General features: G+C 49.9%; 1 protein-coding gene across 1 annotated transcript in view; it reads right to left on the bottom strand.

Annotated features, from left to right (window-relative positions):
• FAM174B (family with sequence similarity 174 member B) overlaps positions 1-20,183 on the bottom strand; it is a 30,917-nt gene extending 10,734 nt beyond the window's left edge. The window contains exons 1-2 of the mRNA XM_082649545.1: positions 19,819-20,183; positions 2,167-2,298 (exon numbers count right to left, since the gene is read on the bottom strand). Of these exons, the coding sequence (XP_082505671.1) occupies positions 2,167-2,298; positions 19,819-20,165 (479 nt within the window). The 5' untranslated portion in view covers positions 20,166-20,183. The remainder of the gene's footprint in view (positions 1-2,166; positions 2,299-19,818) is intronic.
• Between the last annotated feature and the right edge of the window lie 556 nt (positions 20,184-20,739).

Below are 20,739 nucleotides of genomic sequence, written 5' to 3'. Positions count from 1 at the left end.
ACATATATATGTATAAAATAGATAACTAATAAGAACCTGCTGTATAAAAAATTTTTAAAAAAATTTTAAAGATACATCCTACCCACAAAAAAATTTTTTTTAAATAAAGAAAAAAAATTTTATATATATATATATATATATCTCAAAAGGTAAAACACCTGGGAATATATCTAGAAAAAATTTATAATACATTTATGGAGAAGTTTTTGAAAGACATCTTTTCCAATACCTAAATCAATGGAAAGTTATTCCATGTTCATGAATGGGAAGAGTCAACATAAAGGGCCTGATTCTCTTTTTTTTCTTTATTGAAGTACAGTTGATGTACAATGTTATGTAAGTTACAGGTGTACAATATAGTGACTCAAAATTTTTAAAGATTATAGTCCATTTATAGTTATTATAAAATACTGGCTATATTCCCCATGTTGTACACTATATCTCTGTAGCTTATTTTTTTTATTTTATTTTATTGTTTTTGCGGTACGCGGGCCTCTCACTGCCGTGGCCTCTCCCATTGCGGAGCACAGGCTCCGGACACGCAGGCTCAGCGGCCATGGCTCACGGGCCCAGCCGCTCTGCGGCATGTGGGATCTTCCCGGACTGGGGCACGAACCCCTGTCCCCTGCATCGGCAGGTGGACTTTCAACCACTGTGCCACCAGGGAAGCCCCTGTAGCTTACTTTATACCTAATAGTTTGTAGTTCTTAATCCCCTCCCCCTATCTTGCCCCTTCCCCGCTTCCCTCTCCTCACTGGTAACCACTAGTTTGTTCTATCTGTGAGTCTGCTTCTTTTTATTCTGTTATATTCACTAGTTTGCTGTATGTTTTTAATTCCACACATAAGTGATATCATACAGTATTTGTCTTTCTCTGTCTGACTTATTTCACTTAGCATAAAGGGCTGATTCTCTTTAAATCAATCTACAGAGTCAATGCTGTTCTAATCGAAATCCCAAACACTGTTTTCTTGAATCTAACTCCTTTATAGCCAAGAATACCCAAGGCTGTCCTGGAAAAGGACAAGTCAGGAGGTACAGAAAAGCTGTGTGTGATACGACTCTTACGGGTCAACCTGACTGGGTGACACGGTGCCCAGATGTTTGGTAAAACGTTAGTCTGGGTGTGTCTGGGAGGGTGTTCTGGCTGAGATTAACAACTGTCTGGGTAAACTGAGTAAAGCAGATCGCCCTCCCCGGCATGGGTGGGCCTCATCCAACCCACTGGAGGCCTGAATAGCACAAAAGGCAGAATAAGGGGGGATTCACTCTCTCTGCCTGACCGTGTTGGAACTGAGACATTGGTCTTCTCCTGCACTCTCACTGGAACTTACACCATCGGCTCTCCTGGTTCTCAGGCTTTCAGACTTGGAGCTTTATAATAAATCTCTTTCTGTGTGTGTATATCCTATTGATTCTGTTTCTCTGGAGGACCCTGGTGGGGAGGGAGGAATCTCCAGATAGGGTCCAGCCTGGATTTGTGTCTCAACTTTGCCACTAATAACTGCGACCTTGGGCAACCCATGGCCCCTCTCTGGGCCTCCAAGCCCTCATCCCTAAACTACACTTGCCTCCAGCTCTAACACTGAGAATCTCACATACCCAGAGTAGTACTTCCCAAAAGAAGCCAAAGCCCAAACTACAATCCTGAAGTTAAAAAGTCATTCTGACTTTCCTACGGGCCACGTTAAAGAAACACACCTGCCTTTGGAATTCAGCGGTAAATTCCATCCAAGGAGTAACCCCCACCCCACGCTCTCCATTACCAACTAAGCAAGGCTGAAAAACAAGTTTCCATTTGTGTGCATGGCGCATGGTACATGGCGGTTGCTTGGACCAGATTCCCCACAGTCTGTACATGACAAGCTCGTTGTCCGAAATTCAGCTCTCCTTTCGCGCCCACAAAGCTGACTTCTCAAGGGTTCTCGTCAGGAAAGAGTTGAGAATAAGCATTTCCCTGCAAGCACTTCCCTGCTGGCTTTCTGGGTGCTGCGCGTTCCTGGGAGAGATCAAAGCAGTTCCCCCCTAGAAGCAGAATACCCCAAGGTCAAAGACTTAGCCAAAGAACAAGAATACACGCCTGGCCACTCACTGTCTTCACAGGTGAACCGCCCCACCTCCCCAAGCCAGCGAGTCCAGGAGAAAGCCACTGTTCCCACCCGGTACCTGTATTTGATGTCAAATACTGTGGAGTCCTCGTCTTCGTCATCCTCTTCGTTCAACGGGGCCATTTCCACTCGCTCGGCTGGAGTGGTGATGATGTCATACTTGCGGGTCTTCTTCAACCTCTTCCCCGACCTGGAAGAGGGGAAGCACATTCCTGAGAACTCAGCGATGCCCACTGGGGTAAGCCACGCTGCTGCCCCTAGCCTGGCTCCCAGGAGATCTGGCAAATACCCCAGCTCCTCCACTTCCGGCCATGGGACCTTGGGCGGGTTCCTGACCTCAGCAACCCTCGTGGTCCTCACGCACACCTGCCCAAAGCACCGTAAAACCCAGCGATCAAGATCTATAATGCCCAAATGCAAGATTTTAAAAGGCAAAATTAATGCAAAGAAAATACACGATGAGCAAAAGACCAAAATGTTCAACACGGACGGAACTCAGCCCTGCCCCTGGGCTGGCATGATGCCCCTCATCCCTTCATCCCTCGGCCCCTCACCCTCATCCCAGCCCTGCCGTGTTGGCAGGTCACTGCTCCAAGCACAGGCGTCACAGCCTGGCACTGTGTGCCCTGCCCCATGGGCCAGCCAGGTGGATTAGAACGCAGGCTTGCCCACTTTCTACCTGTGTGATCATGGGCAAGTCAGTCCATCTCTCTAGGCCTCAGTTTCCTCATAAATAAAATGGGATGAGAATAGTATCTGTCCCTCGGAGGCGAGGGAGGATTAAGTGAGATGAGGCATTTAACGAGCCTACACACAGCAAGCTCTCGGCAAAAATGACTGTCTGTGAAAATAATCAACAAATGGGAGTTAAACGTGCTACAGCCTCTCTCACATGACAAGGACTTGTACAAATGAGTATTGTTTCCATCACAAGGATTTGTGAGCATTGGGAGTTATAACCCTATGCTTTTACCTCTGGGACGGTCGACGGTCACTGGGAACCACGGGGAAAGTGCCGAGCAAGCCTTTCCATCGCCAGTGTCAGACCCTCTGCACAAAGCACGAGACGTTGATCAGGACACAGCTGACAGTTTATGACGCCACAGGGAACGATATTGTTATTATGACTACTGATGCTCTAAGCATTTCTTTCTGCACTGTTTTGAACTTTTTCCCAAATGCCTTGTATTCTCTGCTGTCCCTCCTTTTTAAAAAATATTTGAAACTGTCTATGAGAAACCAGCCAAACCCCCCAGAATCATAAATGGGGCATTGAAGAATCATATTCTCTAAACATGCTTCCTGCAGACTGTAAGCCGTACCCAGCTGGAGACCACATCAAAGACACATGCCCCGTCTCTCTGACCCCAGCACACAGAAACTCCTCAAGAAGTTTGCAAAACAATGAAAACAGAAGTTCACCGTCAAGTAAGAGTTTCTTAGCAACGGCAACTTGCTCTTTTCTTACCTAGTGTTATTTATCAAAGACATGATTTGTGAAAGGATTGTTTGCATAGAAAATATAAATATTTATCTATACCTTTGGCTTAAAGCAACCTGTACAACCTATAGCACTGCTCCTTGTGGTTCTTTGTGTAGAGACTTTGGGAAATCAGCTATAAAGCCTGACAATCCCCTAGCCTCATTACAAAGCAATTTGTCCTTCCTGCTTTCATCACAGGCACGCACGCAGAGGTGTGGGTGTGAAACTGCGTGGATTTCAAACACGTTGCAGCACGGTGCAAACACCAAGCCAGGTGGTTAAGAGGTAAGAGGGGCACAGCCGGTCACCTCCCCAGTGGCCACGGGACAACAGTATTTTGGAAGCAGGCTTTGCAAAAGGGAGCGTAAATGCTTACGTTATAAATACCGCTGGTCCAGATTCTCACAATCAACAGATTCTTGTTTTCTCTCCACCTCCCCACAAAGGAGTAAAATAGATCTTAGTGTTCTGCCCCAGATGACATAATCCCTGACCAATTCAATCTCCAGTACTGGATGGGGAAATTTAAGCCCAGAAACAGCTCCATATGCCACAAGCAACCCAAGACAAAGCCACAAGGAGAACCACCCACCCCCCAAGCCCTCTAGACGAGGCTCAAGGTCCGGTTCTACACGGACGCACACATCATACTTTTCTCAGAAGTCTCCTATCTCTGCCCTGATGGGTCACAGCTGTTCAGAGGAAGCACCTGGCTTTGCAAAGGATCCGGACTTGCCCTTCTGTTAACTGTGCCCAGTGCCAGGGCTGCCCATTCCCAACACACATCTGGACAAGCATCTGGAACGCTGGAATAGGATTCGTCCTGTGGACCCGAGGGTTTGAGAAAGCTCCTGTAGATGCCCGAAGCGACTGGCGCCAGATGGTTTCTGGATGAAGAGTCGCCATTGTTTGTAACTGTTTTTCAAATACCATGAGGCTTATTAGAAAAATGCAAAATCTGATTCCTAAACCTCGTCCTGCACTTGGAACTTGAAACCTCACTTAGTCTTTGGCTCTGGAGCAGGACTGACGGCTGCCCCTGGGAGAAGGTTCTGGAGGCTCTGACTTCAGCCCTGCTTCATGGAAAGGGATCCCCATCGACCATAAAATCACCTTCCTTCTTCCTGATTGTTCACAGAGTCTCGTGATGAGAAAATTTACCTGCCGAGCTTAAAATAAGACCCTTGAACACTTACCACGGGAGAAGCTGGAACACAGCCCAACCTCTAGAACACCATGGCCTACTTGCTCTAATGACAGCCATTCCAAGCAGGTCACCTGAGAAGGTAATTTTAAACCTGAAGATCACACCAAAGGTTCAGTGATGGTTAATTTTATGTGTAGACTTGACTGAGCCACAGGCTACCCAGACATTGGCTCAAGCATTATTTCTGGATGTGTCTGTGAGAGTGTTTCTGGTTGAGATTAACACTGGAATGGGTAGACTGAGTAAAGCAGATTGCCCTCCCCAACTCAGGTGGGTCTCACCCGATCACTTGAAGGCCTGAATAGACAAGAAAGGCTGACATCCCACAAGTGAGAGAATTTCTCCTGCTGGACTGCCTTTGAGCTGGGACCTCATTCTTTTTTTTTTTTTTTTTCCTGCATTCAGACTAAAATGGAAATCTTAGCTCTTCTTGGATTTCAAGTCTGTATGTGTGCATACACACACACACACACACTCTTAGTTCCATTTCTCTACAGAAAGAGCCTTGCCTAAACCAAAAGGCCATTAGCAAGAGCCCTCATACATGCATCAAACACCAGTTTTGACACAATGAGCTGAAGACATTACATTTCAAATAGTCAACTCTCTGAGCCACAATACCTTTCACAAAAAAGTACCTTCTGCTGTTTCACTACTGGACATGTTAAGAAGGGAAAACCAGGACTTGTGAGAAGTTGAAAGAGACGCAGCCTCACCCATGGCAGAAGGTGACTGGCTGCGCCAGAGAGAAACCACATGTATGACTGGAGTCGCGTGGGGAGGGCTGGGTGGAGGGGGCCTCACCTCATGTATTTTTCAAATTAAAAGGTGAGCCCTTCCTTTACTAGCTGTGTGTGAGTCAGAAGCTGGGAAATGCATGAATAGTCGACCAGCATTTCCCGCAGACCCTTGGATCCCCAAGCCTCACTGTCCCGGGTCAGAGAACGGAGACACCCTGCCTCGGAGAGGAAGACGTGAGATAAGGGGAAAACAGATTCGTTCAAAGCCTACGTGACCTCACTGAGTCCTGCTGTCTCTTCTGAGCGTGGATGCTCTAACGCATCTTTTCTGATCAATAGCGGTCCCTAAGAGCTGAGCTCCTCCTGGGTGCCAGCTAAGCAATTTACGTGTAACATCACGTGCAAAACATATAAATCACCCTATGAGGCAGCGCTGTTATCTCTGTGTTCCAGACGAGGAAACTGAGGCTCAGAGAGGTCGATCTCCCCAGGACCAAGGGCCAAGTGCTGCTCCAGCACGAACCTCCCTGGAGGCTCACCTTGAACCACCTCGTGCCGGGCAAGAGGCAAGGTGCCAGGTCCCCCACTCACTCCCTCTGCAAGCCCACTCCACACCGCCACTAGACTCCGCCTCCACTTACCTTTAACACCAAGAAACTCTTTGCCCTTGGTACACACTTTCTGGAACTTGTCGCTTACCACAGCTCACGCATTCCTATTTCAAATTGATCTGGGCAGACTTCTCGTCAACTCTTTCTAACGGTGACTCTCTCAGGACACGCGTTGGTTTGGGGCAGCCCAGCCTCCGTCTCCTCCCTCCTTTGGGCATCTGTATCCTTGGTGAATGCCCCTCTCCATGGTCCCCGTGGGTGAGGAGGCCTGACCACTGGCCACACCCCCAGCTCCAGGAGTGGACCATGGGACTTAAACCTGAGTCAGAATCAGTGTATTGCACCCCCCGGGGCCATGGCTGGGAGGTTGGGGGGAGTATGGGACTAATCAGAGCCAGTGACCTTTGCTAGGCAGGCAGGAAAGGGGTCAGTAACTCACCCAGGTGAGAGCTGCATCGCCGTCTTCTAGAAATGGAACATAAAGCCAACATGGTAGAGGACAGACTGGAGGGAGAGACCAGCTCCAAGTCTACTATGATGCCAGCCCTCCTTGACACCAACAATGCTACTCTGTTTGTCACCGAAGCCGGTCTGGTCAGGGCTTTCTGTCACCCACAAACAAAGGAACCCTAAACGTTGTCACAGGGTCTCGAAGGAAAAAAGGCATGGCTGTAATGATAAACACCATCTCGGGATTGTCCAACATTTTAACAGCAAACCTTCCACATGTAAGTATAATTTTCCCATTTTGTCAGATCCTTTAAAACCCTGGGACTCTTCCCTGTTTCTGGTTCTAGAAACAAGGAACCATACATATAATGCACCTCGGTGACAACATCGTGAAGGCTTTCATGCAGGGAGACCTGTGAACAGGTTCTCCGAGACGACAAGCATCCTTGGTGATCTTCCCACAGGGCTGTTCACCAGCATCCCGGTCTGAGGAAAAGGCTAAGGCTACACAGCTTCAGAGAATCTGCAGTCACCCATGTGTCCCCGGGGGGGAGGGCAGTGGGTCAGCCTCGAGGACACAGCTTGAGAAAGAAGCAACGGGTTCCAGACAGAGTCCCAGGTTAGAGTCAGACTTGGGTTCCTATCCCGGTGTTTCTGCTTACAGCCCTGCTTCCTCACCTACCCAGGGGTGGGTGGGAGGCATAAGCAGGAAGGAGCTTTGCCACAACTGTCACAGCGCTCCCCGCCCAAGAAGGGGGAGATTCAGGGAAGAAGGAAGGGAAGAGATATTGCTGGCCCACCTGCAACAGCATGGCCCCTTCGCCGTAATTTTTCTTTTCTGGTACAAGGTCCCGTTACACCCAGTGGCCTCCACGGAGAGACGGTGGCATTTACTTAAAGGGTGGTTTTAAGTAAATGTCCACGTTGTGCTTCACAGGACCCAGCAAGACCAGAGAAGCTCGAGAAGAGACAAAGGATCGTTCCACTGGGGCCAAAACAAACATTTCTAACTAGACAGAAGAGAAGTTCAAATTCTCTTACTCTGAAATGTAATCCTAAAGCCAGAGGGTTGGTTTACTCAAAGGCCCGCTCAACAGCTGGTCGGAAACTGGTTTCCCAATGCTCCCCAGCGCACGGCTCAGGCAGACACGGAGGCTGGGGAGCAGAGTGGGAGCCCAGAGGACCCACGTGGAGAGGGGCCTGCCCTCCCCACCCTCCCCTGCAAAGAGACACAAAACAACGCAAAGCCGGACGGGTTAGTTTGCCGTCAGAAGTTCAGTCTGGGGGTGCGGCGGTCAGATCCACAGGCTGCACGTCCAGGGGTGCGATTCCGTCTCAGCCCAGCAACTCCTTTGTCTGTGAGCCTCCTGGAAAGTCCCTCACCCTGAACCCGAATTTCGTATCCACGTCACGCACTTCCCCGGTGCAGCTAGGGTGCTGGTGGCAGAGCTCACCGCGGTGGGGCTTGGGAGAGAGATGAGGAGTGACCGATAACGAGCTCACGTTTCTTTCTGGAATGACAACAGTCTTCTATCATTGACTGGGGTGATGGTGCGCAACTCTGTGAATGTACTAAAAACCATGATTTGGACACTTTAAATGGGACACCTGTATGGCATGTGAATTACATCTTATAAAGCTGTCATTAAAAGCAGGAAAGATAGATATGTACGTATGTGTATCTATCACATTCATTCATTTCTACTTATAAAATCTCTCTGGAAAGAGTCACAAGAAATTGACAGCCCCCAGAGAAGGAAGCTGGGGGGCCGAAGGGCAGGCGGGGCTAAGAAGGAGATTGTTCACTATACCCTCTGGCTCCTCGTGAATTTCAAACCATGTGAATATATGAGCTATTTTTAAAACAAACAAGTAAATAAATAAATAAAATTCAAAGAAGGTAGTTAAGATAAAAATTTAAACAGACCACGTGTGTGTCAGGCCTGCCTCTCGGACAGGAGACCCTTCTCCTGGAGAGGCCCGGGGGCCCCCCTGTCCCACCCAGAGGCTGCCTGCCGTCTCCTGCTCACCTGGTGACTTTAGGAGCCAAACCCAGCATCTCTGACCTTTCCTCCCCCTGAGCTGTTTTCAGTGTGAAGCCCACTGAAGTAGCTCTGTGGCTCGAGGGCCAGCCTTCTGCTGAAACCACACTACTCGTTCCAAAGAGCACGTTACCTTTGACATTTGGAAAATTAATACAGAAGATGAAAACGGCATGTGCAGGGGAGAGATCGGATCAAGCGGCTGCCATGAGTCAGCTGCCCGCCTTCGCACCCGGCCGAAGCTTCCAGTGCTCTGAGGACAGAGGCCTTTCCTGTTTTGAACCTCCGACCTCTACCCTGCAACTTCCCCCCTCAGAACATGACAACACTGAGCCTTCCCTGGAAAACCAAGCAAACTTGGAGAAAGGACACGACCCCAAAACCCACTGTGCAGCCCCACCATGTAGGGAAGCAGGTGCCGGAGAACCAGTGACAACAGCGCCATGCCTCCCAAGAAGGGGCGATGACCTGGGATGGGCCCCAGGCTCGGGGGCAAACCCAAGGCTGGCGACCAGGGTACAATTCCCAAGCCCCAGCCTCCTCCCTTTCCAGCCTTGGGCACAGCCCCTGCGCTCTACCCATCACCATCCTTTTAAAGCAGTTTAAACGAGCCCAGCACCAGCGTGATCTGAATCTCATCTGGCTCCGCTCCAGATGGGCCACTTGAGACTCTCGGTTACATGAGACAAAAGCATTTTCCTCTAGTGCAGTGAGAGCTGCAGGATCTCAGGCAGCCCAGCTCTAACAGGGCTCCGGCCAAGCCCTCTCAGACACAGGTGTTCCAGAGACTTCCAGGTACACGAGCAGCGCTGCCACACCTGATGCCTGTCCTCCCCACCACGCCAGACACTCTGCTCCAGTACCAGCACCCAGTCAAGCGGGATGACTCAAACGCCCCAGAGCCCACAGGCGCAGGAAAGCAGTGAAGCGAGCCTGGTGTGATGTAAACATTAGAACAAACGCGGTGACAAATGACAGCCAACGCTCGGTCTTGGAGTCAAGGAGACACGAGGATTGGCACTCACAAACACAGACGAGATGGGATGGTGGCTACCCAGCTCTCCGCCCCCCCTACCCGCCCCTCGTTACAGAGGCACTGCGTTTCCAGTATTCCCATCTGTTGAGAAAAGCAGATCTGGATTTTGATGTGAAGACTCCCAATTTTAAGTGTTCTCAGTTATCTCAGTTGTTAGAAACACTGCGTATATGTGAAATCTAAAAAAATGATACAAATGAACTTATTTACAAAACAGAAATAGACTCACAGACATAGAAAACAAACTTATGTTTGCCAAAGGGGAAAAGGGGGGGAGGGATAAATTGGGAATTGGGGATTAACAGATACACACTACTGTATATAAAAATAGATAAACAACAAGGACCTACTGTATAGCACAGGAAACTATATTCAATACCTTGTAATAACCTACAATGGAAAAGAATCTGAAAAAGAATATATATATATATATGTATGTACGTATGCATAACTGAATCACTTTGCTATACACGTGAAACACTGTAAATCAACTGCACTTTAATAAAAAATGAAAACAGAACCACTGTGCAGATCAAAACAAAACAAAAAGACGTATCTGTGGGCCGTCAGTCTGCAACCTCTGACTTAGCTTCCTGGCCATGGTTTATTTGGTCCTGGGTGCCACGCATGAGTGACACTGAATAATTGAGCTAAAATCATGGGCCCAGAGAGATGGCCTGATTCTCACTGTCAACTGAGGTCCTAGATCTGTTCACCAGCAGTTCAGTCACGATGAAGAGGTACTAGTCATTACCTATACAGCCTAGCTGTTCCCCTCCTCTCCTGGGCACTGTCCCCTCAGGATTAACAAAGTGACACCACTGTTGACTGATCACAACGCCGGCCTCCAGCACCCAATGCACAGTGTGTCCCGGGCTTCCATTTCACACAGGACCACATACCGTTGACAAGTCTTAGGGTTCCTCTTCATAACTCCTCAGGGTTACGCCTCTACCTGCCCCCCACCCTTGTTTCCCTTTCCTTCCCTCAATCCCTGAGGGACAGATCCAACTCTCATTCTTCCAAGAAAAAATAAGTACGCCCCGGCTTTGACCTGTTTAAGGAGCCACGTGAAATGTGGCCACAGCAAATGCCCCAAGACCTGTTCCTCCAGCTCCCAAGTGTGTTTGCAAAGGGTTGGGTCCACTTCACCCGTCTGTGAGGTGCCAGGAGAGGCAAGCGAGGCCAAAAGTGAGGAAGGAAGCCTCTAGGGGTGGCTCTGTTGGTTCAAGGGCAGTGGCAAGATGACCGAGAGGGACTCTTTGGTGGACCCAGGGACACAGCCACAGCCTTGAAATTCTGGGGTCACTGTGCTTCGGGACACATGTCATAAATGACCCTTTCAGCATCCACTTGTCCCTGCCACATGGTAGGGGAGGCGCAGGGGTGTCAGTCCTTGCCGCCACTGCCCCCCACTTCAGGGACAGTCCACACTTCAGGGACAGCCACTTCTTGACAGAACTCCCAACCCCGCCACTACAAGCCGAGATGTCCAGCTGCGTGGCTGGCGTTTCCATGGTGTTTCTGTCACCCTCTTTCTCACCAAGGCTTCTCCCCTGCCTGACCATCCCCTTCACCACGCCCACCTCTCCAGGCCCTTCCGGTCCTCCTGACACTTTCCTCTTCATCCTCCTCTTCACCCACTCGAATCTCCAGCCCTCCCTCCTGGTCCTTCCAGCACCTTCCACTGGTCTCCCCCGCCATCCTGCATCCCCGAGGCAGCCACATCACTATTCATCCATTCGCTCAGCAAATACATGTTAAGCACCTAAAAGGGGTCAGCATTGCTAAAGCAGCCCTTTCATCATTACACTCCTGCATTCAAATCCTCCATCTGCTCCTCTGACCCACGACTAATCCCCAAATCCTCTGGCTGGGATTCCTGTCTTCCAAAATCCGGCTGCAACAGGAAAAGGAGTGGGGGAGGAATGCTGGATTGGAAATCAGACTCCTGCCCTTCCCCAGCCATATGGCCTTAAGCAAGACACTTCATCACTCTGCAACTTGATTTACTCATCTGTAAAATGGGATTCCGACAGGACACTCCTCACAGGGATGAGGAAACATATAAAATGTTTAGCACAGAGGCTGGTATACAGTAAGGGCTTAATAAATATTAGTTGCTATTATTATTATTGTCACCATAATTTCCAGATGATCATTTTCACAAACCCTGCCCACCACAAAACCTGCTCGGCCAGCCGGTCCTGGAAGAACCTCTTCTCCCACCCCATCAGGTCCTAATCCTTCTACTCATCCCATATGCCCTCCCTGACCACCATGTCCCCCGCCAAAGTCCCTGGGGCTTTGATAAGTCCTCTGGCAATTTATCAAGTGTTGCTTTTGACACATGACTCCCCTACAGAATTAGATTGCCTTTCACCTGCCAAGCAGAATCATACAAAGGCATTATCCTATCTTCCAGATTGAATTGGAAACTCCTTCACCTCAGCTGTATTCTCTCAGCACCTTCTAGGCTTCCAATGGGTCATTAAATACACTGGTAAGATTGCTCCATCCATTCAGCCATGCTCTCTCCTGGGTCCCTGGCTGAGCATTGGGGAGACTCAACTGACCAGGCTAAAACCCAGCCCACCACATCTTGGAGGCCCAGAAGAGGCCAGGCTGAGCATCAGAACACCTGGCCTTGAGTCCTACTTTTCCTACAAACTCACTGGGTGACCTTAACAAACCCTTCCCATTTCCTGGCCTCAGTTTCCTCATCTGTACAATGGGTCGAAGGAGGGAGCTCAGTGGCACTCTGAGTGCAAAGAAAGCCCACACCCAAGAGGTTACAAGGGTCTGAAGCCCTCCCAGGCCTGAAGAGCCCTGCCCAGGCTCTTTGCCATGGCCCCTCTTCTGCTCCACACCTGCCAATGAGAGGGGGTTGCCTCCTCCCTGCACCCTCAGGAAAATAAATAGCAAGTCTGGATTCCTGGCAGATTGCCAGGAAGATTAAATACAGATTTTTAAAGTGAAACCATGACAACATGATTCTAAATTCGTGGTCCCAGAATTTCCCTTTGTAAATAGTTAGAACCAAAACATCAGCCATAAAACTAAAATCCCAGGCACAACCTATGAAGCCTTCTCTGCTTAAATCTGGGAGGGTTTCCCTTCTGTGACACTCTCCGTACAGGATGCATGCAGACACTGACACTGGAGACCCCCACCCCACCCCTAGACGTGCCCCGTGTCTCCAGAAGGGCCTGTGTTGGCAAAGACCCCACACTCGATGAGTACATGGGCATAAGAGTTTACAGGCAAAGCCAAATAAGCCGGGGGGCTCAGGGTTAAATTAAAGAGAGATTTTCCTCCCTTTCCAACTGGATAGAAGGGATCAGTGGCAGGTCCTGAGTCCTCACAGGCCTGTCAGTAAGGGCAGTCATGAGGCACCTCCTTCCCCAGGGGAATTCAGCTGTGTGCGGGACCCTACATGGGGTCCTAGGTGTCCGGGGAGGCTCACGCAGGCTAAAGAGTCACCAGTTTCATATCTGCAAGGCTCAGAAACAGATGCACTTGCCTGATGATCTTGGCCATATGGCTGAATCCTCATTTACAGGCAAAAGCAAGACCAAAAGGTTGGGTATAAATTACATCTGTTTTCAGAATCGTTTTTTTAAGTACAATAGGACACTTGGCTGCTTAAAGGGGAGCCAGGGGTTTGATTGACCCAATCTCATTCCAAACATCCCAATAGCCCTGGGAAGCAGGTACTTTAATTAGTGCTGGGAAGCAGATGCCCAGAAAGGTTCAGTAAACTGCTCACATAGACAACCAGGAGGCCCGCACCTGTGCTACCGCCATCTTGGGCTGGATCATTCTTTGTTAAGGGGGTCTGTCCTGGGTACTGTAGGATGTCCAGCAGCATCTCTGGCCTTTACCCACAAGATGCCAGTAGCATCCCCCTCCTCAAGTCATGACAATCAAAAACGTCCCCAGAAATTGCTAAATGACCCCAAAGCAGGCAGAATCCGCCCAGGAAAGAACCACTTGAGGGACCCTATTCCTCCCACACGCTATGACTTCTTTTTCATCTTGGTGGAAAACTGAATCAAGGGCATACTCTCTACCCTGTTGTTTTTTTTTTTAATCTGGATTTTTGCTGGGTTAGATTTATTTAACACTTTCTTTACTGTGGTGTGTAAGATTAAACATCCATGGGAATTGGATGAAAGTACAACCTTCCAATAAGACCAATAAGTCCTGGGGATGGAGTGGGCATTATGACTATAGCTAACACTGCTGTGTGATAGATGGGAAAGTTGCTAAGAGAGTAGACCCCAAAAGTTCTCATTACCAGGAAAAAAATGATTTTTTCCTTTTTTTGGCATCTATGAGATGATGGATGTTCACTATACTTATCGTGGTCATCATTTCACAATATATGTAAGTCAAGTCGTTATGTTGTCCACGTTAAACTTATACAGTTCTGTGTATCAATTTTATCCCAATAAAACTGGAAAACAAAGAAAAAAGAAAACCCACTTGAAAAGTAAAAATTAAATTAAGATAAATATGTTTCACAACTATAGCTTCTCCCCCAATTCAAAACCTTGGTCAAGCAATCAAAAATGACCTCCTGATAAACAACAAGGTCCTGTATTCAGGGAATATACACAGGGAACTATATTCAATATCCTATGTACAGCACAGGGAACTATATTCAATATCCTATGATAAGCCATAATGGAAAAGAATATGATAAAAAATATATATATGTATAACTGAGTCACTTTGCTGTACAGTAGAAATTAAACACAACATTGTAAATCAACCCTACTTCAATAAAATTTTTTAAAAATGACCTCCTGGTGCTACACAAGCGCCACAATCTCAAAGTCATAAAAAGGGGCTTAACTTTCTAACCAGGGCTCTGCCCCAAGCTCCAATTTATTAAAATAATATTGATATACTAATGAGCAATAACTAAAAACTTTTCAGAACACTTTCCCCAAATCCTGAAAGCATTAAACTTCTAGATGTTCTCTTAAATAACTTTTATTCTTAGGACAAATATAAATACACAGACAATGGGAGATCCGGGGAATCCAGGAGAAGCAGGAACGTTTTTATTCCTTTTCAAAGACCTGGCTTAGTAATTCACTAAGCTCCCGTGGTTCCGGCGTCTTCAGGACACGACAGCGTGCAACTCTGCCACTGATCCAAGTGCAACAGCTGGGCAATGTCAGATCACTTAGAATTTGTCTTCCTCTTCATCCCCCAGGAAGCACCAAAACAACCCTCCTTTCAGATAAGACGATTTTACACAGCTTTTGAAATAAGTGGCTGGGCATGCAGCCAACAGAGATCTGGGAGAAGTGTGGCCTGGGCAGGAGAGCTGGGAGACTCGACAGGACGGGGAAAGGATCCCCAGGAGGAAATGAAAGTCGTGGTTTCAGGTGGCAGTTTCTAACTTGTCTCCACCTCGTTCATAAGACACCACAGAGTAAAGTCAGATTCCCCCTCAGATCTCAAAGGGTAAAGTCAGACCTCAGAGAGCATGGGGGGCAAAAGGTACTGAACAGCGGCCACTGGCTTACGCTTGTTAACCCTGAATCCATGAGACCCCATGAGACGCTTTCCAACATCCAAAAATTGGAGGAGTTTTCTACTTCCTAAACACAGCTTCTTTATTGATTTCCTTCCAGCTCTCATAAACATGTCAAGCAACAGACCTAGGGAGGCTGGCCCTACTGCAAGCCAGGCAGAACTGCACACACACACACATGCACACGTGCACGCACACACACACATATACCTGAAGGTACTCTGGCTCGAGGGCGCTCTGCCTCCAAACTGCCTTTCCCTCCCTCCAAGTTTGTCTCCAGTCTTTAAACAGTTTTCCTTAATGATTCCAATACATGAAAAAACTGTAAATGATTCTGCAGATGGGACATCAGATTGATTAATAAGTATGGGAAGAGACAGCTACTCAACCTCAATAAGAACTGGAGATCTGCAAAAGCAAGCAATGAGATACCCAATCATACCCATCTGATTGAAAAACATTAGAAAGTCAGATAATACTAAGTGTCAGATATGATGGGAGGATCTGAGAACCCCCAGATACTGCAGGTGGGAGGGTAAACTGGTACATACTCAAGGAAACCGTGTAAGAGTACCCCTGGGACCCAGGAATCCCACTCCTAGGGGTCCACCCCAGACTCTCTCATACAGGTCCTCAGGAAGACACACCTAAGGATGTAGCAAGGAGCTGAGTGCACAGACAGGGAGAAAGAAAATGAATAAATGTCCATTGAGAGGAAATTCAGACAATGTAGAAATATATCATAAACAATAAATAAATACATAATGAAGAATCTCCCACAGTCACACATGTACACACGCATACAAAAAATTCTTTGCACATCCATATATATATATATTATTTATTTATTTAATGAGCTCATACTACACATGCTGTTTTGTAACCTGTTTCACTCAACCAGCATATAGTGAGTATTATATTAGCATCATCATTTTTCACAGCTGCACAGTATTTCACTGTAAGCACTACCATAATTTAGTTAACCAATGCTCAATTGTTAGATACCTAGGTTACTTAAATCTCTTCACTGTTAAACAGAACTGCTCTGGACTTCATTGGCCATGCATCTTTGCTTCCTCTCCTAAGTAATAAAATTAGAAGCAAAGAATAGGTATTGCAGTAAAAACTGTGCGTACCTTAGAAATGGGACTGCTTGGTTAAAGGTATATATCTTTCTTACCACGATACATATTCTTTGCTTCTAATTGTAACAGTTTCCTTGGATCCACATTCTTTCTGTTGTCTGGCAAAGCGACTCCTTCAGGGAAAACAGACACACGGGTTATGTATAAGCAATAATACTTACTACACTCTTCCTCCTTTACCTCCCTCCCTTCTCTGTATCCATCGTTAAGGAAATGGCGGCCACTGTCCAAATAAGTCCCGATCTCACAGGTTCCCAGCATCAGCCATGCAGCTCATCACAGAGGACATTTTGAGACGCATCAGCAAAGCATCAGCAAAGCAAAATACTTAGGGGTTCATTCATTTGCTAAAAATACCTTTATCAGATGCCAGCTTGTGCTTGTAGCCACAGCAGGCATTAGAGAGGCACAAACGATTAAGGGCCAGTCCTGCTCTTAGGAGCCCTCCGCCCAGTAAGTTCAGCGACACTCTTGACTCCAAGTAGAAAATCCCAAACTCACATGTGCTCTGGAAGGGGGCCTTGCTGGGAGGCTTCTCAGAGGAGGTGACACACAGGCAGGCAAACAGCAATGAGCTGGCCACGTAGTCTTGGTGGTGGAGGGGACCCCAAGCAGAGGGTCAGAGGCACATGCCGGGCTAAGGCCACCAGATGCCGCTGGAGAACACCTGAAGGTCCAGCAGGGCGGGAGCAGTGGGCACAGCTGAGATGGGGGCTTGAGAGGGAGGTGGGGCCCTGGTTAGACACAGCCAGCTTGCCAGCACACTGAGAAGCCTGCGCACGGGGGGATGAGTGGGCAGAAGAAGGGTGAAACCAGACGAGGGAGGATGGATGGGAGTGGGGACAAGGCTGGCTGCAGGAACGCCAGCCTGAAGGGCACTGCTGTGACTCCGGACACGAGGGAGGGAGGTGAGTCAGGCAGAAGGGCTGGCAGGTGGGGAAGCTCCCGTGGAGGAAGGGGTATGGCCCAGATGAGACAGTCTCAGGGAGACTTGAGAGGCAGAATAGCCAGGATGTGGTGACTGCATGCTAAGGGGCTAGGAGGGGAAGCAGGTAAGGAAGACGCCCAGTCAGGGCAGCAGGCCTTCAGGAAGCCCGATGAAGCGAGCGTGCAGCGGCCTGTGGAAAGGTCACAGTACAGACCACAGACTTGTAGTGTTCTAGAGTCTACCGGATGACTTACTCCCCGCCCTGGGATGCAACTTTCTCCTCTGCAAAGGAGCACATGGGACCTGTGTACCATCAAGGCCCTTCCCAGCTGTAAAATGCTGTAAGTTCCTATCCACATCAGAACTGGGGTGTCAGCTGAACCCCTGGAAACTCTCCCCAACAAGAAGGCCTTCCTGGAAAGAGAAGGCACATCCATAAGGAGCCTCTCCTGTGAAGTCGGAACCTTCCTCCAACGCCCAGCTCACAGGCCAGCAAGGACCCATCCCTTCCAGCCCTGAGTACCGGCTCTCCTGCTCAAACACGTGCCCTCACATCTGGCCACATGCTGCTTGCTTTTCGGCCCCGCTCCTGGGTAATACGGAGCAGACTGGCAAAATACTTCAAATACCGTCTTAAGAAGTGCACCGCCTTGTGGGCTGAGCGGCCTATTTTGAGCAAAATGTTTCAAACCTCCAGGCTCAGAGCTGCTCTAGGCACCAACGTTCAACACAACTGAACAATCAGGAAGGCAGTAAAGGACTACGGCGCATCTGCTGAAGGCCAGGCCGTCCCTGGGCACGGGGACTGGACATGCCCACCGTCCAGGACTGTCTGCTGTGTGGGGGAGCCACCAGCCTGGCGTGAGAAGGGCCGTACGGAGGATGCACAAGGCTAGGGCTGGGGGAGGCCAGAAAAGGAAGCAACAGCCTGGCTCGGATGTCCAGGAACACTACCCAGAGGACGGAGCGTGGGAGCTGGGCCCCGGTGGCTGCGTGCAGTCATGGCAAGTGTGCAGTGGGAACTGGCCCAGGAGTGGACGAGCACAAGCCAGCCGCAGAGAGTGTCAGGAGAGAAGCGACAGGAGGTTCAGAAGGGCTGGCTGATGGCCACAAGGTGCACTGGAGCTAGTCTGTAAGGGTCTGAATGCCACATCCAGGTAGTGGCTACAGGGAGCCACTGAAGTTTGCAAGCAGACGATAAAGGGCAGCAGGAAGGATGGGGTACAGAGAGGGGCAATTCAACGTCTGCTGCACATCAGGGGATCAGCACAGTGGAAAACAATGTAGCCGGAGCCAGGGCAGGGGATGGGGCGAGGGGATGTGGGCCCACAGTTCCCCCTTCTCCATTTTCTCAGGACCACTACCATTTAATCCTATGGCCCCACAAAGAAACACCTTGACTCAAAGTCACACAGCAACCAATAGCAAGCCTCAAGGGAGAGCTCCCAACCCGGCCTTTCCAGATCTGGTTTCTGCTCCTGCTCTGAAAAAGCTCACAAGCCCCTGGCCCCAAACCTCCAACAGCTGATCAAACACCCAAGCACACTGTATACACTTGGAAGGGGAAGGCACAGGCTGTGAATAACTGACACACACATGCCCAGATTTCCCAGAGGCCCGCCTGAGTAACAGGACACATTTGGTTCATTTCCCGCAAAACCAGAATTTCCCAGGCATTAGGGGGAAATGCAACCCTCCCTGCATCCCCTGTAGCCCTCTCCATCCCCCTGCTCCAGAGACCCCGGCCATCCTTTCTAATTTCCCACTTTCTCCCTGAACTTGAGCAACCTACAAAAAGCCTCTCCAAGATCCCTCATGCCCCTGCACATCTTCATTGCGGCAGTTCATTCAGGCAGGGTGGTAGGCAGAAAGTCACTGAGGCCACCAAGGATGGCCAAACACCCTAAAGCCCAGCGCGCAATGCGCGCCTCCCACAGGTATCCCCACAGGCTAGACACTGCTTCTTTTGGTAGCAGAACGGATGAAAAGAAAAAACAGCAGGTGGTGCCTGAGAAGCCCTCAGAGGGAACAGAGGGAGGCTCAGCAAGGTGGGTAAGGTTCAAATCCTACTTCCACCACTGAGCCTACTTGAATAAGCCACCTTGCCTCTCCGGAAAATTTTTCCTCATCTATGAAATAGGTATAAAAATAAATTCCGTGTAAGGGTGTCATAATTCGGAGCGCGATGGAGAGTGTTAAGCATTAGTGGAGAGTGAAAAGGAATTCAATATTTTTTATATATTTATTGATATATATAGATACATATCATAGCTATAGCTACAGCTATAGCTATAGATAGAGATGTCGTTCGAAGGGGAGAAAATTCCTAAAGTGTGTAGCAGGGAAAACCAGCCGAGTGCAACCCTGTGGAGCAGGGCCGGGAGTCCCGGGCTAGCGGGAGCGCACCCAGGCGCCGGGGCCGGAGCATCGGTGCGCGCAGGTGCGGCGGGCGCGCAGTGACAGCAGGTTGGCGGTGCAAGTTGGCCCGCGGGGGCTGCAAAGGGGCGGCGGACCCACCTGAAGACGCGCAGCAGCAGGCAGGCTATGAGGAAGGCGGAGAAGGCGCACGCCACGATCACGGCCGCCTTCAGGGTGGGCAGGTCGCGGAGCAGGCTGGAGATGCGGGTCACCAGGGCGTCACCGCTGCTGTTGGAGCTGCCGCCGCCGCCGCCCGCCGCCTCCCCGGAGCCCATCCCGGTGGCGTTCCCGGGCCCAGGGCCGGGCGGTGGCCGCGGCTGGCGCTCGGATCCGGACTGCGGCGGGGCGGCGGACTCGGCTCTGCTGGCGCGGGCGGCGGGCGCGGCCAGGAGCGCGAGCAGCACCAGCAGCGGCAGAAGCCGCGCGGCCGGCGGCGCGGCGCGCATGGTGCGGTCCGGCGGCCCGGGGTCGGGCTGGGCGAGCGCGACGGAGCCCTGGGTCCCGCACCGGCGACGAGGCCTTCACCGGCTACTCCCGCGGCGGAGCCAGGCGACTGCGCGGTGCTTGGCAGGAAGCTGCGGCGCCCGGAAGAGTCCGAGCCGCCCGCCGCCGCCGCGGCAGCCGCCACCAACACGTTGCACGGAGTCATTCGACGGGCCGCAGCCCCACGTGGGCGGGGCAGGCCACCAGGCCCGGTGCGGGCTGCGCTGCTCTCCGGGCGGCCCCAGTTCCCTCGGGACCTGGCACCCCCTTGGAGAAGTAACAATAGCCAGGCGCTGTGCTGCACATTTCACATTTTCTCTATTTCATTTAATCCTGCAACCCCCTTAGGAGACAGGTATTTCTGTTACCCTCCTTTAATAGTTGATTCAAGACCCAGAGAGCCTGCTCATAGTAACCCAGGTTGTGTCAGCCTGAGAATCGAAAGACCATGGCACCCGGGGCAAGCCTCCATTCTACAGATGCGGAAACTGAAGCCTCCAGAGTGAAATGGGCTGTCCGATGCCCTATGCAGTGCAT

Source organism: Grampus griseus (assembly GCF_964374135.1).
Source record: "Grampus griseus genome assembly, chromosome: 2".
Taxonomy (NCBI): domain Eukaryota; kingdom Metazoa; phylum Chordata; class Mammalia; order Artiodactyla; family Delphinidae; genus Grampus; species Grampus griseus.
This window is presented reverse-complemented; position numbering and strand designations above follow the sequence as displayed.